Genomic DNA, 22624 nt, shown 5'->3' with positions numbered 1-22624 from the left:
AAGATAACAGTAATATTTTGAAAATTATCCAAATAAATGGTGGTTGAAATCACAATGCTGCGTGAACTCAACTGGCAGAAGCCCCTCCCATGACGCGAGTTCAAGTCCGTTGTGAAGTGAATTTCATGCACGAATGAAGCGAATAAACTCAAAATGTTCAAGCATCCAAATATGTGCAAATAGCGCGATTTATTCGCGTCTGGTGTGAACGCACAGTAAGCATAACATTGTGATACAGACCTCAGCGCGGGAGACGTTGTTGATCTCGGCAGCGAGTGACTCTGAGAGTGACTCTGAAAACAGACTCTTTGCTCCCTGGATGCTCAGATTTATGATCTGACCGTTCAGCTCGTCGTTCTGCTCCTTCAGACTTCGGTTATCCTGCACACAGAGAGAGAACCACAACATAGATATTTGACCTGTTTTACAAGTTTGAGTCTTGGCCCTGTTGTTATCTGTTGAGTCAATGTGGAATACTTAGTGTCTGTTTACCCTTTTGAGACTTCTGGGTTTGTGTTTACCAATTTGGGCCTGTTTTTACTAGTCTGAGTTTACCAGTCTTGGGTGTGTAATCTGAGGGATAACTAATTTGAATCTGTTTACCTGTTTTAGTTATTTTAGTTTGTGTTTACCTGTTTGAGTCTGTGTTAAGTACCAGTTTAATTCCTGGGTCAGTCTTCACCTGTTATTCAATCAATCTTGACTAACTTTATTCTGTTTACCTGTTTAAGTCTTCAGGGTTTGTGTTTACCTGTTGTGGGGAAGTCATGACTTAGCGTTTAGAGAGTTCGACTCCTAACCCTAAGGTTGTGGGTTTGAGTCTCGGGCCGTTTTTAAAATCTTGTTCACTGGCTTGAAGGGGTGAAACAGATCGTAGTTGATCGTTTGCACTTGTTTCTAAATCTTGCCGTTTCAAGCGTTTTAAACAATTTGCGCACGTTCAGAGCTTGCACGCACTCGTTCAAAGCACGCGCTGAGAGCAGCGTTTCAGACAATGCGTGTACACCTAATTAATTCATCTTTCGCGTATTGTAACTTCTGAATGTACTCATACACACAAAATAATTGTCTCTGCAAGTATTCTGGTAAACACAGTCGATTATGTTTTAAGTGAACGTATACAGTGGCCTGCTGCTCAGAGAAATTCGCTGTACCGGATAAACATGTCTCTCTCTCTCTCTCTGTAAATTAGACGACGTGAAAGGGGGCGTGTTTCAAGATACGCAATGGAATAGACCAAACTAAACAGGGAGGGAGGGCAAAACACTCACATGTAAACAAAACACACTCCTTTGGATCGACTCACTCATCCATTTGCATAGAAAAGAGATGTAATACTATGATTTCCGTCATTAAAACAATTTGTGTACAAGGTGGGCCGGCCCACATTGGCCAGTAGCCCACCAGGAAAAATCCCAGTGCTCTAGATGGCCAGTCCACCCCTGCCCACTGCTCCGGGTGTGTGTTCACGGTGTGTGTGTGTGTTCACTGCTGTGTGTGTGCACTTTGGATGGGTTAAATGCAGAGCACGAATTCTGAGTATGGGACACTTTCACTTTCAGCAGTTTGAGTCCTGTGTCAGTCTTTACCTGTTTTTTAGTATGTGTTGACCAATTAGCCAAGACTTCCTATTTGTGTTTACTAGTCTGAGTTTACCAGAAGAAAGAAGACCCTTTGGTCTTTACTATCCATCCTCCAGAGTTAATAATGCTCAAAAAGATAAAAAGTGTACCACACGTATTCGTGGCATCTCATGAATTTATATTTCAAATCTGAAGAAGATACCATGAAAAATTAGATTTAAATAAAGGAAAAATAGCCGAAAAAAAAGAGATCTATAAACTATTTTAGTCATTATACATACCACTGCATAATTTTTTAATTCTAAAACACTAGTTTTACAGTTGAGTATGTTTGTACCTGTTTGAGTCTGCGTATCTCCTGCTCCAGTTCGTTCTCTTTCATGTGACTGTTGTATTCCTGCAGGCCGGAGCTGGCCGATCGGCCTCTTCTCGCTTCAGTCTCCAACTTAAACAGCTGCAGGTGTTCCAGCTGCTTTCTTAAGTCCTCTATCAACTACACACACAGAGAAGCCATTAACAATCAGGGCTGTATTGAACAACCATGTGACCGCACCTACAAAGACAAACTGTAGACATCTCACCCCCTGAGTGCACTCCTTCTCTTTCTGGTTTGTGTGACGTTCATGGCTCAGTTTGTCGGTCATTTTCCTGCGAGATTCGATTTCTTCAGTCAGTCGATCTGTGATGTCGTCGACCTCATCCTGAAGTTTCCTCTTTTCCTGAAAAAAAACGACTCCACCTTAGACATCGCATTGTCTAAAACAATGAATAAAAATAATTTTAAAATAGGTTTGATGGTCATTAACTCTTCTTAATTCATTCAGCATTGGCAGATGTGACAAACAGGTCATGCTGGACTCTGTATGTGATCTACAGACATGTATGAGACTCGTGTGTTGGTACCTCCTCAAGTCTCTCAATGTTGGCTCTCAGACAGGGAACACATGACCTCAGCTCACTGTTCTCCTCATCCAACTGATTCAACCTGAACACATGCGGGCACACAGACAAAAATGCACCATATTATTTTCTTTTGGGGCAGAGTGCACAATGAAAACATTCAGACACAATACTGGGTGAGAGAAAACAAAAGTCATGTTAACACAGCCGGATTATATTAAACGTCAAGCCAAGTAAATCTCAGAGCTACTTCAAACCAAACCAATCAAATTTAATTTATGTTGTTCTCCACTAGATGGCAGATGGCAAACATTTTATCTTCACACAGAAGAGTTGGACAAAATAACACCGAAACCATTAAAGCGTTCTTGAATTTGTTTAGATGTAGGGTTATTTTAAGTATTATTTATATACTGTTTAAACATTTTAAACTGGCTTTTCTTTTTATATTTCCAGTTTGTTTTATTAATGTTTTTAATATTTTTTTTTCTATGCAGCTTTAATTTATTTTTATTTCAACTTAAGTTTTAGTAATTTTATTACATGAACTAAACTTACTTTTATTCACTTAACTGCTACATTTCAAAATGTTAAAAGTTAAAAATAGATATATATTTCAGTTTTGTGTAAATTCAAAACGTTATTTATTATTATTATTTTAAATTGTATTAGTGTTAGTTAACAATAACAACACTATAATCATCCTGGAATATATGAAGAGTGAGAAACCGTGTTTGATGCATGTGATGCACGTCTTCATATTTCTCTACTATTATAAGACCCTGAAGAGACATTACCTGGACTAATGACTTTCTCAGGAGGACTGTTAGTATCATTACACCTCCCCAAATGTGCTTAACAGTATGTGCTGCAAGACTTAAGAAACACACAAGTCTCTGAACTCATTTGACCTTGTAAATGTTTCACAATTTAAATTTTTATTTTTATTTTTTTGCAATAAAACTGAATGTTGTTTCAAATTGTGCAAAAAGTAACATGATTTACCTGGATAATATAAATGAAGATTTATCAAAATTTAAGATTTATTCAGTTAAAATGGGTCAAAATCCCCAACCCACCAGCAGTGTTGGGTGTTACTAATTACTAAGTAATGAGTTACTGTAAATGAATTACCTTTCCCTTGAAAAAGTAAAGCAAGGGATTACTCGTATTTTTTTCTGCAATTTAATTAGTTACTTCTTATGTGATTGAACTGTGTATAGTCTGTAAAACATTTATACACAACACAACAGTGGACTTTAACATCAAAATTTAAAGTCTAACCTTAAAATGCATGCTTTTAATGTACCCTTCTCACTTTAAATACTTTGGTGAGTTAATAAGAATATTGGTAACACTTTAGTGTCTAATCCTCACTATTAACTAGTTGGCTATTAACCTGAATATAACTAGGATATTGGCTTTTTATTATTACGTTAAAAGCACATATTAATGTCTTATTCTGCAAGACCTTATTCGAAATCCTTAATCCTACCCATTTCCTTCATAAACTTAACAACTAATTAAGTATTAATAAGCAGTGATTGAGACAAAAGTCATAATTATTAGTTAGTTAATAGTAAGCATTTGACCCTATGAGTGACTAGAATAATGTATACAATTATATGAATAGGAATTATGATTATATTATATAATAATGAATATGTAGTTATCAGTTATTTATTTGAAATAATTAAAGGAAAGTTTCATGTCTATCCTTGCATCATTAACTTGTCGAGACTGATATAGGATTTAGAAAGTAATAAGTAATTAAATACTTTTTGGTGAGAGTAATTTGTACAGTAATCTAATTACACTGTTGAAGATGTAATTAGTAACTAGTAAGTATTATTTTTTTTTAGAGTAACTTACCCAACACCGTCAACCAGTAACATTAGTCCTAATATAAAGCTGGTATTGCATATTAAAAACTTAGAAATTTGAATCTAATAAATATTTTTCAAGGACATATAAAAATGTAATTTTATTTATTTATAATTATTTAAATTATAAATAATTTTACATTTTTGTGGCAGGGAAAGTTTGAATCTAACAGAATTTTTTTTTTTTTGCTGTTGAACCCTGATACGTCCATCCATCCATCCATCCATCTTCTTCCGCTTATCCGGGGCCGGGTCGCGGGGGCAGCAGTCTAAGCAGAGAAACCCAGACTTCCCTCTCCCTAGACACTTCCTCCAGCTCTTCTGGGGGGACACCGAGGCGTTCCCAGGCCAGCCGGTAGACATAGTCTCTCCAGCGTGTCCTAGGTCTTCCCCGGGGTCTCCTCCCAGTGGGACGCGCCCGGAACACCTTCCCGGGAAGGCGTCCAGGAGGCATCCGGAACAGATGCCCGAGCCACCTCAGCTGACCCCTCTCGATGTGGAGGAGCAGCGGCTCTACTCTGAGCTCCTCCTGGGTGACTGAGCTTCTCACCCTATCTCTAAGGGATCGCCCAGCCACCCTGCGGAGAAAGCACATTTCGGCCGCCTGTATCCGGGATCTTGTCCTTTCGGTCATGACCCAAAGCTCATGACCATAGGTGAGAGTAGGAACGTAGATTGACCGGTAAATCGAGAGCTTCGCCTTGCGGCTCAGCTCTTTCTTCACCACGACAGACCGGTACATCGACCGCATTACTGCAGAAGCTGCACCGATCCGTCTGTCAATCTCCCGTTCCATCCTTCCCTCACTCGTGAACAAGACCCCAAGATACTTAAACTCCTCCACTTGAGGCAGGAACTCTCCACCAACCTGAAGTGGGCAAGCCACCCTTTTCCGACTGAGGAAAAGGCCTCGGATTTGGAGGTGCTGATTCTCATCCCAGCCGCTTCACACTCGGCTGCAAACCGTCCCAGTGCATGCTGAAGGTCCTGGCTTGATGAGGCCAACACGACAACATCATCCGCAAAGAGCAGAGACGAAATCGTGTTGTCACCAAACCTGACCCCCTCCGGCCCCTGGCTGCGCCTAGAAATTCTGTCCATAAAAATCATGAACAGAACCGGCGAAAAAGGGCAGCCCTGCCGGAGTCCAACATGCACCGGGAACAAGTCTGACTTACGGCTGGCAATACGAACCAAGCTCCTGCTCCGACTGCCACGCGATGCTGCAGAGGCGTGTCAGCCAAGACAGCCCCACAACATCCAGAGACTTGAGGTACTCAGGGCGGATCTCATCCACCCCCGGTGCCTTGCCACCGAGGAGTTTCTTGACTACCTCGGTGACTTCAGCTTGGGTGATGGACGAGTCCACATCTGAGCCCTCAGCCTCTGCTTCCTCAATGGAAGACGTGACAGCGGGATTGAGGAGATCCTCGAAGTATTCCTTCCACCGTCCAACGACATCCCCAGTTGAGGTCAACAGCTCCCCACCTCTACTGTAAACAGCGTTGGTAGGGCACTGCTTCCCTCTCCTGAGGCGCCGGACGGTTTGCCAGAATCTCTTCGAGGCTGACCGATAGTCCTTCTCCATGGCCTCACCGAACTCCTCCCAGGCCCGAGTTTTTGCCTCCACAACCACCCGGGCTGTAGTCCGCTTGGCCTGCCGGTACCTGTCAGCTGCCTCTGGAGTCCCACAAGCCAACCAGGCCCGATAGGACTCCTTCAGCTTGACGGCATCCCTTACTTCCGGTGTCCACCACCGGGTTCGGGGATTGCCGCCTCGACAGGCACCGGAAACCTTACGGCCACAGCTCCGAGCGGCCGCTTCGACAATGGAGGTGGAGAACATGGTCCACTCGGACTCAATATCAATACCCTGATACGTCTGTTGCAATTTTGTCCAAATAATGCATAAGACATGTTGTTGGTCGCTCACAGGAGATTTGCTCAAAATCCTATTTCAGATGAATCATTAAAGCTGTGTTGTGTCTGGCCTCACCTGGCCTGGAGGTTTTCGATCTCCAGGTCTCTCTCTCGCTGGAGTTTGTTCAGAGTATCTCTGTGTTTACGTGTGTGCATGAGTAAGTTGTCCTCTGCGCGCAGCTCCTGCTCCTTCAGCTGTTCCTCCAGAGCGTTTGCGCGGTGGACGAGAGTGAGGTTCTCCTGCCGCAGACGTGCATGCAGCTCTTCGCTCTCTGACGAGTCCTTCTCCAGCTCACACACGCGCTTCTCCAACAGCAACACCTGCAGGACAGACACAGCCTTCGTTCCTCATGCAAATCACTCTTGCATTCACAAAACATGTTTTTCAACATGTTAGTAATTTAGCATTTTTGACTGCACTGTTACAGTCGGATGAGAACAAAACTTTAACCGAACTGAGTTGCTTTATGAGTGAATAGCGTAATATATTTTTGTTTTAAACTGAATATAGCTGTTGCAAATTTTGTCAAACGTAACATTATCTAGCTTCATAAGATAGTCTTGGAATCATCCGTTGAAATAGATCTAAATTACACCAGTAACATATTCCAACCAAAATGTCTTTTATGAATTTAAACTGTCATAATATCCAGCTGTTACTGCATACTAAAAACCTAGTTTTATTTTAATCCAATAATTATGTTCCAAAAATAAAGTATCATTTTGATGCACAGAAACTGAGAATGTAGCAGAAAAAATGTAATGGATTTATTTTGCAACTTAATCAACATTAAACTGATTTTAGGTGAATAATAACACAATTGAGCTGCTTATAGCTAAACTGAACTTTTCATGATAAATGAACTTAACAGTTATTGAACTGAATTAAATCAACATTGAACTGACTTCAATTCAAATTCTGCTGACATTACTGAACTTGTAGCATCATTGATTCTGTTATTTTCCTATTTATTACTGTGAAACTGCTTTGAAACAATCTGTTCTGTATAAAGAGATGTATAAATAAAGTTGAAAAAAATATTGTAGCATGGTAATATTAACCTTTTTAATTACTTTTTGCCATTTGATGACAAAACTAGCAACCTAATCCACATTAAATGCATCATTTGAACCAGTTTGACAAATTGTCCATATTCGTTTCTGAACCTTGTCTGTGATGTCACGATCTGCAAGGTCCAAAATGTCTTGAGACAGATCTCCCATGACATCCAGAGTGCCAGACTGCTGCAAGTGTCTGAAAAACACACAAACATTTCAACATGTTCCCTGCTGAACCATAAACCAGCAGGAATTTCCATGATGGTTTTTATTCTTGCTGGTGGAGCAGCAAACTTAGACATAGTCGGTCAAAGAACACTGCAAAAAAAATGATGTATTTTCTCTTGTTTTCTAAACATTCTTAACTGAATATACATTTACTACTTAAGATATTAAGTCTTACTAATTTTGCAAGCAAAATTACTTAAGATGTAAGTCTTGTTTTTGAAAAATTAAATCAAAACTTGAGCAGAAAAAGCATCCAAAATGACACGAAACACATCACAAAAGATTTTTTTTTTAAGATTGCCCTTAAAACGTTTTGGTGCATTAAGAGGGAGGATCTCACCTTGCTGCTTTCTTAGTGGACAGCCTCTTGCTGGAACTATAAAAAAAGAGAAAAAACAGGAAGCGAGTTAGGAAAAGAGAGCGGGAAGAGAGGAAAAAGTCTTTTTCCATTCGTGACCTGTGAACCGCAGGTCAAAAAACACTCGAAGGCTGAATCAATGCTCTCTCTTTAATAGTAATGACCTCACAGCACACGGAAATAAACACTGTATTTATGGAGGTGTAATGTGGATGTGTGAAAACAGATTCAGATCTTGCGCAAGTCTGAACCCAGAGAAATGGCTTTGTCTATTCTATTCAGAATCAAAAAAACAGACCCTCATCAAAGTTCCCTAGCGCTGCTTGAGACAAGCCAGGATTTTCCATGATCTTTTTAACAAAATACCATATTTTAATGTTTAATATGTTAAAATTGTGTTTCCAAATTTAGGAAAAGGCTCTTTTTCTTTCTTGATTTTGGAAAAACTGACCAAATGCAACAAAACATTTCATATTTTATGCAAACTTGGGTAGAATGTTAACACAATGTTATACAGTTCTTAAAGGTACAGTACAATGAAAACTCAAGTCATTCCAAAACCACAGATTTTAGCTTTATGACTTTTAAGCTACTAGACTTTATGACTTTGACGCTATATTCCAAGCCTTCTAAAGTAATAAAACAGACCAAATTTGTACTGAAAAATAGCCCCATTCCCCATAGCTCTTAAATCTCAATCGTGAAATCTAAACATCTGTTGGTCAATGAATGCTGTCGTTCTATGGAAGAGAGCTCCCTGAACATGAAATATATGTTTTTTGGTGTTGTACAGAAGAAGAAAGTAATATAGGTAAGCAAATGAAGACAGCATTGATGTTTTTGAGTGAACTGTCTCTTTAAGGAACTTAAGAGCTCTAAGCTTTCAACATAGTTTTGAATTTATATCATGTAGCCTGTATTATATTGGTAAAATAAATCTCAAAAGCACTTAAAGACTATTGTGCATGCATCAAATACACACACAACACACACCACACCACAGCAACAACAGCAGAGCATCTATGTTCACCACAAACTTCACCTACAGAATGTACAAACACAGAGCCTTCACACGAGTCATGCAACACTGTACATGAAGCAAGAAGTGTAGTGGTCAAACACAACACAAACACATGGGAGGCGTGCACATGCTGCAGGCCTGTTACCTATTCATCTCTAGCAACTGCAGTCGCGTGGACAGATCCTCCAGACGACTGAACTGCTTATGACAGTGAGTGCAGAAAAACTCCAGTGCCTCCGACTGAAGGAAACTCTGGAAACTAGCAGGAAAAGAGCTGGGGCTGAGAAACAAGAGGAGAGGAGAGGATACGATGGAGAAAATGAGGGGAAAAGAATAGAGCAGATGAGAAATAAGCAGAGGGAAGGGTTCATGAGCAGAAGAAAGGAAAAATAGATGACAGAGGAAAATTGGTAGAGGAGAAATCATGAGAAATTGGTGAAGGAAGGGAGAAATGAGAAAAGAAGAAAAGATACAACAAGAGAAATCAGGAAGCGAGAGGAGAAATTAGGAGAAATGAGCAGAGAGGATATGATGGAAGAAATGAGGAGACGGGAGAAAATGCAAGAGGAGACATTAGTAGAAGACAAGAAACAATTAGGGAGAGAACGAGAAAGAGAAGGACGGAGGAGGATCTACACAGAGGAGAGCACTACAGTGCAGGATTAACGCAGCAGGAGAAGTGTGTGTGTGTTTATTTCAACAGGTTTGAGAGTGTGTTGTGTTTCCATGCTCTCTTCTCTAGTGTCTAGGAGTGTGCTGGATCACATACGCCTGACATCACCAGCATTGCAGTTAAACAATAACCACAACAACTCGACCTTTACACGCTGATCATAACTCCTCACAAGAGAAATAATAGAGCAGTCATCAGGACATCATTGCGGTTTACACACACGTTCTGTTTTGTCTATCACACACACACCTGTCTGTGGTCAGGAAGTCGCTCTATAGGGTCTCATTATGCACATGACCTTCACTCACATTCTCTTCATCACTGTGTGGATTCTAGAAATAGTGTATGTCTATTTGTGTCAAGCTAGCCCAGATAAACATTTACAGTGCCTATGTTTATACTTTCCAAGTTTAGCTCGGGATAAAGAATAATGGCACACTGTTTTCTATATATGGAGTGTGTAAGGTATACAATACTTAATCAGTATGAGAATGTTTTTCTATCCGCTATTCGTGGAATATGTTTGTGTTACCTAGGCGAGAGCAGCATCAGGGGGCGGGGGAGTGGGCTTTCTGGGTGTGGCTCTGTAGTTCCCTCCTCCTCTGGCCCCGCCCCTCTATCCTCCTGATTGGCCAGCAGCAGGTCTGAAGTGTTGTTACTCTCACCGAAATCCTCAAAGTGCTCCTCCTCTCCTCCAATCACGGCCACGAGGGTGTGGCCATTCAAATCAGAGCCCAATGTGAACCTAAAACAGAAACACATGGAATATAATGGGTTATCCAGCCACTGATTGGGTTCATTAAATGCTGTTGAAAATACCAAGGTAATATAAAATTTTCTCTTTATTATTGTTCCTATAATTTAAACAATGATGAAAGTTTGTTACATTAATTAATACATTAAAATACAATTTTTAGTTTTGTGGCTATAATTCTAACAAAGAATCTCAAAAGTTTGGGGTCTGTAGGATTTTAAAATATATTTAAAAGGCCACCAAGGCTGCATTTATTTGATAAGAAAAATACAGTAAAAATAATAATATTGTAGAATATTATTACTATTTAAAATAACTATTTTCAATTTTAATGTATTTTAAAATATAATTTATTCCTTTGATCAAAGCTGAATTTATTCAAGCATTATAACTCCAGTCTTGTCACACGATCCTTCAGAAATAATTTTAAAATGCAGCTCAGGGAACATTTACTATTATTTTTAGCATTGAAAACTGTTTAATATTTTTGTGGAAACTGGTTTAATTTTTTTGTTTTTATAAAGTTCAAAAGAACAGCATTTATTTTAAATAGAAATTGTTTGTAACATTACAAATGACTTTACTGCCACTTTTTATTAATTTAATGTATCCTTGCTGAATCAAAGTATTATTTGTCTCATTTTGTTTTACAATATTTATCATATTTATAGTCTTTCTAATAGCTTGAAATTGAAATACAATTTCAACTGATCGATTGTTTGAGTCTGCTCTTTTTTATTCTTACAATAAAAATACAGAACAACTTCCTTGAAAAACATTGTTATGTGTTTTTGTGTGAGGAAGAACTTGAACAGTTTGTCTTGAGGATGATAATCTGATAATTCACTTTAATCTCTCAGCAGCTCTGAAAAACGTCTGAAGAATTCCAGTTAGAATAAACAAAGAACAGCACAAAACCTAGACAATCCGCACAAAAACAGCACAATGCCAGTGTTTTCAGAAGGGCTCATGAAGGTGAACAGAGTCAAGTAGGACAGTGATCATGAGCAGGTCACGTGAAAACTTAACATTAATGATGAAAAACATCACAAAAGTTCCAGTTTATTAACAGCTGATTGGATCATTGGTTTCCTGACAGACAGGTCAGGGCATGCGCTTGATTGGTGAACTCTGTGAACTTTTAAAGTACCATTTTTTTTTTACAAAAGATTCCTATTTCAACTAAATGCTGTTTTTTTACACATCAGAAAATCATAAAAAAAATATCACAATTTCCACAAAAATACGAAACAATTTATTTCAAACTATTGCTGTATTTTACTGTGTTTCTATCAAATAGTTAGATTGGTGAGATTGTAAAAGAAGGACAAACCAAGACCTAAGTATTTACATACACACAATACAAAAAAAACAGACTGTTTTTTTTTATCTGTTACTGATTAAACTGATATCTATTTTGTAGCTTTATATTCGACATAACAAAACCCCTCAAATACTCACCCTCGTTTCATTATAACATCGCAGTTGGTCACACAGAGCACGCGTGAAGGCGGTGACCGCATCTTAAAGCGATTCGGCCTTTCTTTGACGATCCGAAGCAATTGGGCACACAGCGTGTCAATGCAAACCAAACTCCCACGACCGATAATAAACACTGCTTACTCCGAACAATCTAGCCTAAACTAGCTTTACATGCAGTTACATGTAGGGTTTAATCTGCTGGACATTCCTGCCACACGTTTGTGACTCGGTAAATCTGAATCAATCTCCTGTGCAAGCAAAGTTACATATGCTTAAACCATACGGCTGGGTGGAGATGTGTGTGCGTATTAATCTGATTTAGAGCTCAGTAACGGTGACCCAGTGTGTGTGCTAGCATGCTCTATAATCAGTTTAATCTCCATATGCATGAACCTAATGTTGTCCAACTGACACTCAAAAAACATATTGAACACAGAAACACGTTGCATTAATAAACAAACCCTAAATGCCAAATACTGATAACTGAGGCTGGAAATCAAAAGATCCAGAGAAAAATCTGCAAGTTATCGTAAAACTATTAGATGCATTTTCCGTAACTCAGCATGTGAGTTTCGGGAAGGTCAGCGTTGGCGAGACGGCGTGACCCTGACACAGCAGGAATGCTAAATCAAGAGAAACACATGAGAGGCCTGAGAGCCAGTTTACAATGACAGAAGGCGAGTAAGAGCGAGAGAGAAACGGACCCAAAAGAGTGAAAGATGGATAAACTCTAGGAAGGCAGAAAGAGCAAACTCCACACTTCCTGCAACTGGACATCAGGAAAATAAAGACTGACACCGATAACACGAGAAACAGGAACACCTCGGTCAGCTGAGCTGATGTTAGTGGCTCTCGGGAAATGAGAAACTCTAGTCAGCAGATTCTTGAATAAGCACAAATAGACTTACTTTCTTAAGTACAACAACACTGGACACTTACTGCACAAAATTTAGGACAAATGCAATCAAAAATGTATTAAAAAACCACTTTTGTGGAAGTTGGGAAGTTTTTTTCCAGCGAACACTGAGTCCTACCGTGATACATTGTATCAGTAAATTGTTTTATTTTGAGATTATGGCTGATACATCCAAGGCTACTGAAACAACATGGTTTACAAGGTCCATTGTCACCATTAGACATCATCACATTTCTGCGGTGCTATTTTAGTATTTTTTTTTGTATATACTAATATAGTCTTTTTTATTATTTTAAATTAGCTTAGTTTTTTAGCTTTTATTTAAATTTTGTTGTGTGTAATTTCATTTTGGTATTTGTTTGTAATATGATTTTCTTTCCTATTTAACTTTTAGTTGTAGTTTTAAAAAAGATTTAGTACTTCTTTAACTTAAGCATATTTCTTAAACATTATAACTTTTCATTTAAGCTTTTTAAGTTTCAGCTTTATTTAAATAAGTGCAATGATTTTTAATAGTGTTAGTTAACGGAATATAGTACACCCAAAATCATACATTTGCTGAAAACTCACCCTCAGGCCATACAAGATTTAGATGAGTTTGTTTCTGAACAGATTTGGAGAAATGTAGCATTCCATGTAGCACTTGCTCACCAGTGAATGGGTGCCGTCAGAATGAGAGTTCAAACAGCTGATAAGAACATCACAATAACCACAAGTAGGTTTCAGGAATATCCACAAGTAGTTCACACCACGCCAGTCCGTCAATTAATATCTTGACAATCAAAAAACTGTGTATTTGTAAGAAACAAATCATCATTAAGTCGCTTTAACTGTTGCTTCTGGCCAAAAGTCCATTACCCTTAATAATGCTTCCTCTAGTAAAAAAAAAAAAAAAGTGCATCACAATCAACTAATTTATTTGTTTTGAACTGCTTTGGACTGTTTTCAGTTGTAAACGTTCTTGATCTGTGCATATTTCAGACAAGACGACTTTAATCTATTATGGAATGGCCAAAAGCAATGGTTTGCTTTTTGTTGCACAAGACATTAATTGATGGACTGGAGCCTTGTGGATTATTGTGATGTTTTTGGCTGTTTGTACTCTCATTCTGACGGCACCCATTCACTGCAGAGCATCCATTGGTGAGGAAGTGATGAAATTATTCATTTCTCCAAATCTGTTACAATGAATAAATAAACTCATCTATATTCTGAATGGCCTGAGAATGAGCATATTTCAGATTTTAATTTCTGGGTTTGCTGTTGCTTTAATAACAACACTGCATTTATGGCATGAATCTGGGTGATTTATGACCCCAGTCTCTTTGGGTATGTTATCTGACACCTGTGCACTGGTGTGTTACCTGTTGCGATCGTCTCCATCTGTGAGTGTGTTTTCAATGCCGCTGTCGGTCTCCACATCCTCATGAAGTTCTGGATGGACCAGAGCCGTTGTGTCCTCATCCGTGAAGGTTTCACACTCACTATAGGCACTCTCCGATCCGAGATAGGCACTGTCCGAGACCTCCGCCTGCTGCAAACACACACACACTGATTAGAAAACTTTTATTGCTTTTGGAGACATAAAGGTGTTCTAGATTACTTTGCAAGTATAAACTTTATCTCAGAGGTTTCTCCTAAAACAACTGAATCAATAATTGACATGCAGTAAGAATATAGAGTTATAAAATGAATGTGTATAACAGCTCAGATCATTTGGTTTTGGAAGAATTTGTTGAGAAATTTTCATATATTTCAATGCAGATTTTGGAAGGCGTTTTTTGTCAATTTCACATGCAATCACAGACGGTCAGGAAGTTATTTAGGCTTGTGGTGAATGTTTACAGAACAATATGATCTGATGCATTCACAAGTGACTACATTTCATTTGTAGTGTAAATGATAATCATTTCCAGATAACAGCCTACTCACCTGTCAATCATCCACTGCACAAAAACAAGGGCTTAAGACCCTCTCACAAGAGAAACAGTTGCGTTGTTGTTATCTATTGGCAAGTTTAAATGTACTGAAGATGCATCTTGTCTAATATGGCTATTTCCATTTACATTATGCTATGTATAATATATATATATATATATATATATATATATATATATATATATATACTTTAATCAAAAAGTTACAAATAATACACAGAATGTATACCTGTTGTTCTACTGTTTATTTTCTCCCCGTTTTTCTCATTTTTAATACTACATAAAATGTTTTCTTACAAAAAATACTAATTAAATAATAAAAATATATACTCCTTTTTCTACTTTTTATTTTTCCCTTTTCTGTCATTTTTTTAATTATGCAAAACATTTTCATATAAAAAAAGGTTAGACAAACACAGGATTTTTGCCCCTTTTTATACTGTTTATTTTCTTCTTTGCCTCCTATGTAATACATTTTCTTAAAAAAATAATCAATAAAGTTACAAGTAATGACATAAAATGTATAAACCTTGTTCCACTGTTTTTTTTCCTATATCCTTTTAACTAAATAAACCTTTTTTTTTCAACAACTAAAGTTACTAGACTCTTTGTTCAATTTCTTAAAAGTCAATTTCGTAAAAAACACACTGGATTAACATTTTACATACTATGATGACCATCACAAATTATTGACAAAAGTTCAAGTCTGAATCTCAAACCTTCAGTCGGTCATTAAGCTCTAACCAAAACATCAAACTCCTTTAGGAAACCTGCATCTCAGAGCCCAACATACCTGTGTGAGTCCGTGAGGAGCTCTTAAAACAAGAGAGGACATTCCCAGAACCATTCTTCCTACTTGAGTACCGTCACACGGGAAAAACAGGTTCACTAACTAACCTCAAAACTAACAACAACTGTTTGCCGTCTCTCTCTCAGTCTCCACACAGAGTCAACCAGAGAGAGAAATTACTGCTAGTCTGCTGCCTTGGAAAATGAGGACCAAAGTCTGAAGGGCATGAGGACCAGGAATGGGCGGAGTCTGTGTTCCTGACCACTCCCCTTTAATTAACATTACACTCACGTGCCAACAGAACTTCTCAACACACCAAACACAATTTGTGCATATAGTATGTGTCTGTGACTCGAAGTCTAGTGCACTGCCTACTTAGACATTATTTTCATCATTGCCAAAAATGCTTTCTAGGTAGGTGGCTCACTAGGTTTTAAAACAGACTATTGATGCTATTCATTTTGATCTGTTCTCATGTCATTAACACTTCAAACCCAACGCGCACAAAACATATCATATGTCTCAATCATATGTTCTGATGAACGACAGGTGTGTGTGTGTGTTACAAAAAAATCTATCACCATCCTGTATATTGTCAACAATATGTGTGTGTTTAAGTGTGTTCGTTCCTCTAGACGAGGTGCTACACAAACCACCTCGCCCAGTGTGTTTTTAAAGCAAACATGGAAACAGCCCAGGCAATTCATGAGCCACAGTAAAACACACAGGTGTGGGTTTCATTAGAAGTGACGGGAAGACAGAAATGAGGAAAGGGAAAATCAGATCGCAAAAACAAGAACCCAAAGCAGCACATTTCTGTATTTACAAAAGTAATATTTTAAAGACTGCTGGGAATAATAAACCACATTTGCAGTTCGGAAAAGAGTTTATGTTTTTGTAAATCGCAATTTATGAATTTAGTGCCACAATATATGAATGCAGATAACTATAAAGATTCATGTTACTCCTCATTATAATAAAAGCTTTGGATAGACTGGACCATAACCACAAAGAAACTGAGGCGTACAGATTAAAGGGTTAATTCACTCCAAAATGAAAATTAGTCCATAAATTACTCAACCTCAATTCATCCTAAGTGTGTATGACTTATTTCTTTTAGACGAATCCAGAAGTCATATACTCCTAGGATGACTTCAGGGTGAGTAATTTATGGACTCATTTTCATTTTTGGGTGAACTAACCCTTTAATCCAAACCGAATTTAATATAATCAGAAAATTTAAAAAAGTCAGCTATGCTGTAAGTTACAAAAAAAGTAGTTAAGCACACTGAAGGACTAAAATAAAACTAGAAAAAATAAAAAAAAGACTAGAATATACCCTAAGTGAGTGTGTGAGTGAGTGAGTGAGTGAGTGAGTGAGTGAGTGAGTGAGTGAGTGAGTGAGTGAGTGAGTGAGTGAGTGTGTGTGTGTGTGTGTGTGTGTGTGTGTGTGTGTGTGTGTGTGTGTGTGTGTGTGTGTGTGTGTGTGTGTAAATATATATATATATATAGACCAACAGTTTTGACACACCTTCTCATTCAAAGAGTTTTTTTATTTTCATGACTGAAAATTGTAGATTCACACTGAAGGCATCAAAACTATGAATGAACACATGTGGAATTATATACATAACAAAAAAGTGTGAAATAACTGAAAATATGTCATATTGTAGGTTCTTCAAAGTAGCCACCTTTTGCTTTGATTACTGCTTTGCACACTCTTGGCATTCTCTTGATGAGCTTCAAGAGGTAGTCACCTGAAATGGTTTTCACTTCACAGGTGTGCCCTGTCAGGTTTAATAAGTGTGATTTCTTGCCTTATAAATGGGGTTGGGACCATCAGTTGTGTTGTGCAGAAGTCAGGTGGATACACAGCTGATAGTCCTACTGAATAGACTGTTAGAATTTGTATTATGGCAAGAAAAAAGCAGCCAAGTACAGGAAAACGAGTGGCCATCATTACTTTAAGAAATGAAGGTCAGTCAGTCCAAAAAATTGGGAAAACTTTGAAAGTGTCCCCAAGTGCAGTCACAAAAACTATCAAGCGCTACAAAGAAACTGGCTCACATGCGGACCGCCCCAGGAAAGGAAGACCAAGAGTCACCTCTGCTGCGGAGGATAAGTTCATCCGAGTCACCAGCCTCAGAAATCACAGGTTAACAGCAGCTCAGATTAGAGACCAGGTCAATGGCACACGGAGTTCCAGCAGCAGACACATCTCTAGAGCAACTGTTAAGAGGAGACCGTGTGAATCAGGCCTTCATGGTAGAATATCTGCTAGGAAACCACTGCTAAAGAAAGGAAACAAGCAGAAGAGACTTGTTTGGGCTAAAGAACACAAGGAATGGACATTAGAGCAGTGGAAATCTGTGCTTTGGTCTGATGAGTCCAAATTTGAGATCTTTGGTTCCAACCACTGTGTCTTTGTGCGACGCAGAAAAGGTGAACGGATGAACTCTACATGCCTGGTTCCCACCGAAAAGCATGGAGGAGGAGGTGTGGGGGTGTGGGGGTGCTTTGCTGGTGACACTGTTGGGGATTTATTCAAAATTGAAGGCATACTGAACCAGCATGGCTACCACAGCATCTTGCAGCGGCATGCTATTCCATCCGGTTTGCGTTTAGTTGGACCTTCATTTATTTTTCAACAGGACATTGACCCCAAACACACCTCCAGGCTGTGTAAGGGCTATTTGAGCAAGAAGGAGAGTGATGGGGTGCTGCGCCAGATGACCTGGCCTCCACAGTCACCGGACCTGAATCCAATCGAGATGGTTTAGGGGTGAGCTGGACCGCAGACAGAAGGCAAAAGGGCCAACAAGTGCTAAGCATCTCTCGGGGAACTCCTTCAAGACTGTTGGAAGACCATTTCAGGTGACTACCTCTTGAAGCTCATCAAGAGAATGCCAAGAGTGTGCAAAGCAGTAATCAAAGCAAAAGGTGGCTACTTTGAAGAACTGAGAATATGACATTTTCAGTTGTTTCACACTTTTTTGTTATGTATATAATTCCACATGTGTTCATTCATAGTTTTGATGCCTTCAATGTGAATCTACAATTTTCATAGTCATGAAAATAAAGAAAACTCTTTGAATGAGAAGGTGTGTCCAAACTTTTGGTCTGTACTGTATATATATATATACAGTACAGACCAAAAGTTTGGAAACATTACTATTTTTAATGTTTTTGAAAGAAGTTTCTTCTGCTCATCAAGCCTGCATTTATTTGATCAAAAATACAGAAAAAATTATATTGTGATATATTATTACAATTTAAAATAATTGTTTTTAAATTTATTATACTTTAAATTATCATTTATTTCTGTGATGCAAAGCTGAATTTTTAGGATCATTATCACATGATCCTATAGAAATCATTCTACTGTAATATGATGATTCATTATCAAAGTTGGAAACAGTTCTGCTGCTTAATATTTTTTCATAACATGTGATACTTTTTTAGGATACTTTGATGAATAAAAAAGTAAAAAAAAAAAAAAAATGCTATGTTTTTAAAATATAAATATTTTGTAATAATATACACTACTGGTCAGTAATTTGGGGTCAGTAATTTTTTTTTCTTTTTTTTTTTTAATAAAATCAATAATTTTATTCAGCAAGGATGTGTTAAATTGATAAAAAGTGATAGTAAAGAATATATATTATTAGAATTTTTTTTTTTTTTATAAATGCAGTTCTTTTTAACCTTTTATTCATCAAATGTATGAGACAGCAGAACTGTTTCCAACACTCATAATAAATCAGAATATTAGAATGATTTCTAAAGGATCATGTGATAGACTGATGTTACATGTCACACTGAAGGCTGGAGTAATGATGCTGAAAATTCAGCTTTGCATCACAGAAATAATTTGTTTTTTAAACTATATTCAAATAGAAAACTATTACTTTAAGTTGTAATAATATTTCACAATATTACTGTTTTTTCTGTATTTTTGATCAAATAAATGCAGGCTTGATGAGCAGAAGAAACTTCTTTCAAAAACATTATAAATAGCATTGTTTCCAAACTTTTGGTCTGTACTGTATATAGACTCTGTATAAAAATGGTTATTTATTTTGATTTAGTTATTTTAATCTTTTGCTGTGGCGTCAGTAGGAGAAATCAGTTTACATTTACAATCATTTATTGTGCTATTAATTGTAATAAAACATTGAGATTTTTGTCTGACAAGAATCAGTGCTCCACACAGAGATCTGATCTGATCATCATCAGTCTGTCTGGAATAACATGAAGAAACAGAACAAACTGAGAAAACTGAAGAACAGAAGAACTGTAGCAACGTCTCCAAGATGCTTCATGAAACCTACCTGCAAAACTATGTGCAAGTATAAATGCAAAGGATGGTCACACCAAATGTTAATTTGATTTAGTTAATAGAAGTTAGCTGATAAATAAAATCCCTTTTGGACATTATTTTTGAAAGCACCCTCACTCTACAGCATTTTTACACAAGTGCCTAAAACTTTTCACAGTACTGTAGTTTTGCAGGTAGGTTTCTTCAAGTATCTTGGAGAAGTTGTTCTCCACAGTGGATTGAGTCTGTCTCAGTTTGTTCTGATTCTTATTGTTATTCCAGACAGACTGGATGATTATCAGATCTCTGTGTGGAGCACTGGCTGTTGTCTGACTCATTATGCACACAAAAACCTCACTGGATTATTACAATCTATGCCAGAAAGAATGTTTGCAAATGTAAACTGGTATTATGTATTTTACAGATTAAATAATGACTGAACTGAACACACATGAACCAGCAGGAGGCGCTGTGGCAGAGAAAAGAACATGCTCTGTTTCTCATGTTCTGAGCTCGTCTGTGGTCTTTCAATCTTTTGGGGAATTTGTGGAATGTGCTGGTCTGGATTCCACAATAATGGGGTCCTGAAATGCTGATTTATTATGTTTGTCGTGACAAGACAGGGAGGAGAAATGGACCCGATAACCCCAGCGTTGGTGTGTAATACCTCGTCGTATTCCTCTGGAGGTCCACTGACTTCCACTGCACTGAGATGAGTCTTGTAGAGGTCTGGATCAGATCCTGATAAAGGATTTAAAAGAGAATATATTTGAAATGTTCAAGATTTATATCCGTTTATCTATCTCTATATATTGGGTTGATCAACATCACTAGGACATGGTTATTGAGTGTTTTGGAGACACAGCGGTTTATGTCATTCACATTCTCTTTTTGTTTTCCATTTGTAAACAGTCACCATGGAATACATTGCACTGAGCAACCGTGCTGTTTGGAGTCCAGGAAACTATATTTATGTAATAGTCTGTTTCAGCTAGATGGAATATTTTCCTCCTGAAAAATGGTTCTTGAATCTGGTAAATGCTATGGAGTACAAATATACAGACAGGGAGACGTAGATGCTCCAGTTACTCATCCATTAATGAAGAGAGAAATCTGACTCGTGAAACACTGGACACCCAGCAGGCCATTAGAAACATGATCTGAACATTACTGAAGTATTATCAGTAGAAAACCCAAGCAAAGTGCTTTAAGCTATCCCAGCATCATCATAACAGGTTTAAAGATAGAGGAGGAGTGTATGAGAAGAGTAGTGTATGGCTTTGCTTTGAAAAATAGTGATTGAGCACTCAACAAAGACTACATTTTCAACTAAATAAATACATGTAAACATTTGGCAACCAAGATATAGATGAGTTTGTTTCTTCATCAGAACAGATTTAGAGAAATGTAACATTCATTGCTTGCTCACCAATGGATGCTCTGTAGTGAATGGGTGCCGTTAGAATGAGAGTCCAAACAGCTGTATAATCCACACCACTCCAGTTCATCAGTTAATGTTTTGTGAAGCCAAAAGGTACATGTTTGTAAGAAACAAATCCATCATTAATGTGTTTTAACTATAAGTAGTCTGGCCGAAATACAACTATGATGCTTCATCCTGTGAAAAAGTCCAGCCCCTGTCACATCCCACATAAAAAATACACCCATATACATGTTTTGGACTTTTTTCACTTGTCACCAATGTTTGATCTGTGCACAATTCTCTTCTAATTAAGACTAGACCACGTTTTTCTGCAGAAAGCGTTATTATGGATTATTGAATCATATTTTAGCCAGAAGCAATGGTTTTAAGTTAAAAATATCTTAATTTGTTTTTTACATTCAAACACACAGTTTTTTTGTTTCACAAGATGTTAACTGTCTGGAGTCGTGTGGATTATTGTGATGTTAACAGCTGTTTGGATTCTCGGTCTGACGGCACCCATTCACTGCAGAGGATCCATTGGCGAACAAGTGATGATACAATTCTCCAAATGTGCTCTGATGAAGAAACAAACTCATCTTACATTTACATTTACATTTAATCATTTAGCAGACGCTTTTATCCAAAGCGACTTACAAATGAGAACAATAGAAGCAGTCAGGTCAACAAGAGAACAACAACAGTGTACAAGTGCCATGACAAGTCTCAGTTAGTCTAGTATAGAACGCATAGGTAGGTTTTTTTTTTTTTTTTTTAATAAAAAGACAAGAAAAGGAAAAGTGCTAGTGTTAGTGGGTTAAGTGCAGGCGAAAAAGATGAGTCTTTAGCTGTTTCTTGAAAATGAGTAAAGAAAATGAGAAAATCTTCATCATGTATGGCCTGTGGACAAGTACATTTTAGCACATTTCAATTTTGGGGTAAACTATTCCTTTCCTAGGAAGAGAGTTTTCCAAGTTTTGAAACACAGCCCATGACAACTGAAACCAGAATAACTACGCTGAAGGTTTAGAGTACAGATTGAAATATGTAAAGCATCTGTCTCTAGCAGGAGGATGATCATGTGTCACCCTTGTCACATAATCTTTGCAGCTATGACCAGATTCTGTCAAGGTATGACTTCACTATTTCGATAATGTAATTCACAGATGCTCTGACTCATTATTTTGCACTTTGTTTTTCTACACAGTATTTCAGATCATGTGAACTATCCATCAGGGAAATCCTGATCTTGAAAAGTTTGTGTTTCTGACTTGGCTGTTATTTTGAGGACAAAACTGATGATGAATTTCGCAGGCAAACCAGAAAAAACTCCTACTGAAGATGTCCTTAAAACAACAACAAATGAATGTATATATTCT

General features: G+C 37.8%; 1 protein-coding gene across 2 annotated transcripts in view; it reads right to left on the bottom strand.

Annotated features, from left to right (window-relative positions):
• rab11fip3 (RAB11 family interacting protein 3 (class II)) overlaps positions 1–22624 on the bottom strand; it is a 34427-nt gene that overhangs the window by 2611 nt on the left and 9192 nt on the right. Inside the window, exons 3-13 of one of the 2 annotated variants that reach the window (XM_059525155.1) lie at positions 20490–20563; positions 14142–14311; positions 10158–10370; positions 9098–9232; positions 7914–7949; positions 7454–7541; positions 6363–6607; positions 2487–2568; positions 2165–2302; positions 1921–2076; positions 241–381 (exon numbers count right to left, since the gene is read on the bottom strand). In XM_059525155.1, the coding sequence (XP_059381138.1) occupies positions 241–381; positions 1921–2076; positions 2165–2302; positions 2487–2568; positions 6363–6607; positions 7454–7541; positions 7914–7949; positions 9098–9232; positions 10158–10370; positions 14142–14311; positions 20490–20563 (1478 nt within the window). The remainder of the gene's footprint in view (positions 1–240; positions 382–1920; positions 2077–2164; positions 2303–2486; positions 2569–6362; positions 6608–7453; positions 7542–7913; positions 7950–9097; positions 9233–10157; positions 10371–14141; positions 14312–20489; positions 20564–22624) is intronic. The other variant, XM_059525156.1, reaches the window with a different exon arrangement.

The sequence above is a fragment of the Carassius carassius genome, chromosome 35 (assembly GCF_963082965.1).
Source record: "Carassius carassius chromosome 35, fCarCar2.1, whole genome shotgun sequence".
Lineage (NCBI taxonomy): Eukaryota > Metazoa > Chordata > Actinopteri > Cypriniformes > Cyprinidae > Carassius > Carassius carassius.
The sequence above is the reverse complement of the archived record's forward strand: the minus strand, read 5'-3'. Positions and strand labels throughout refer to the sequence as shown.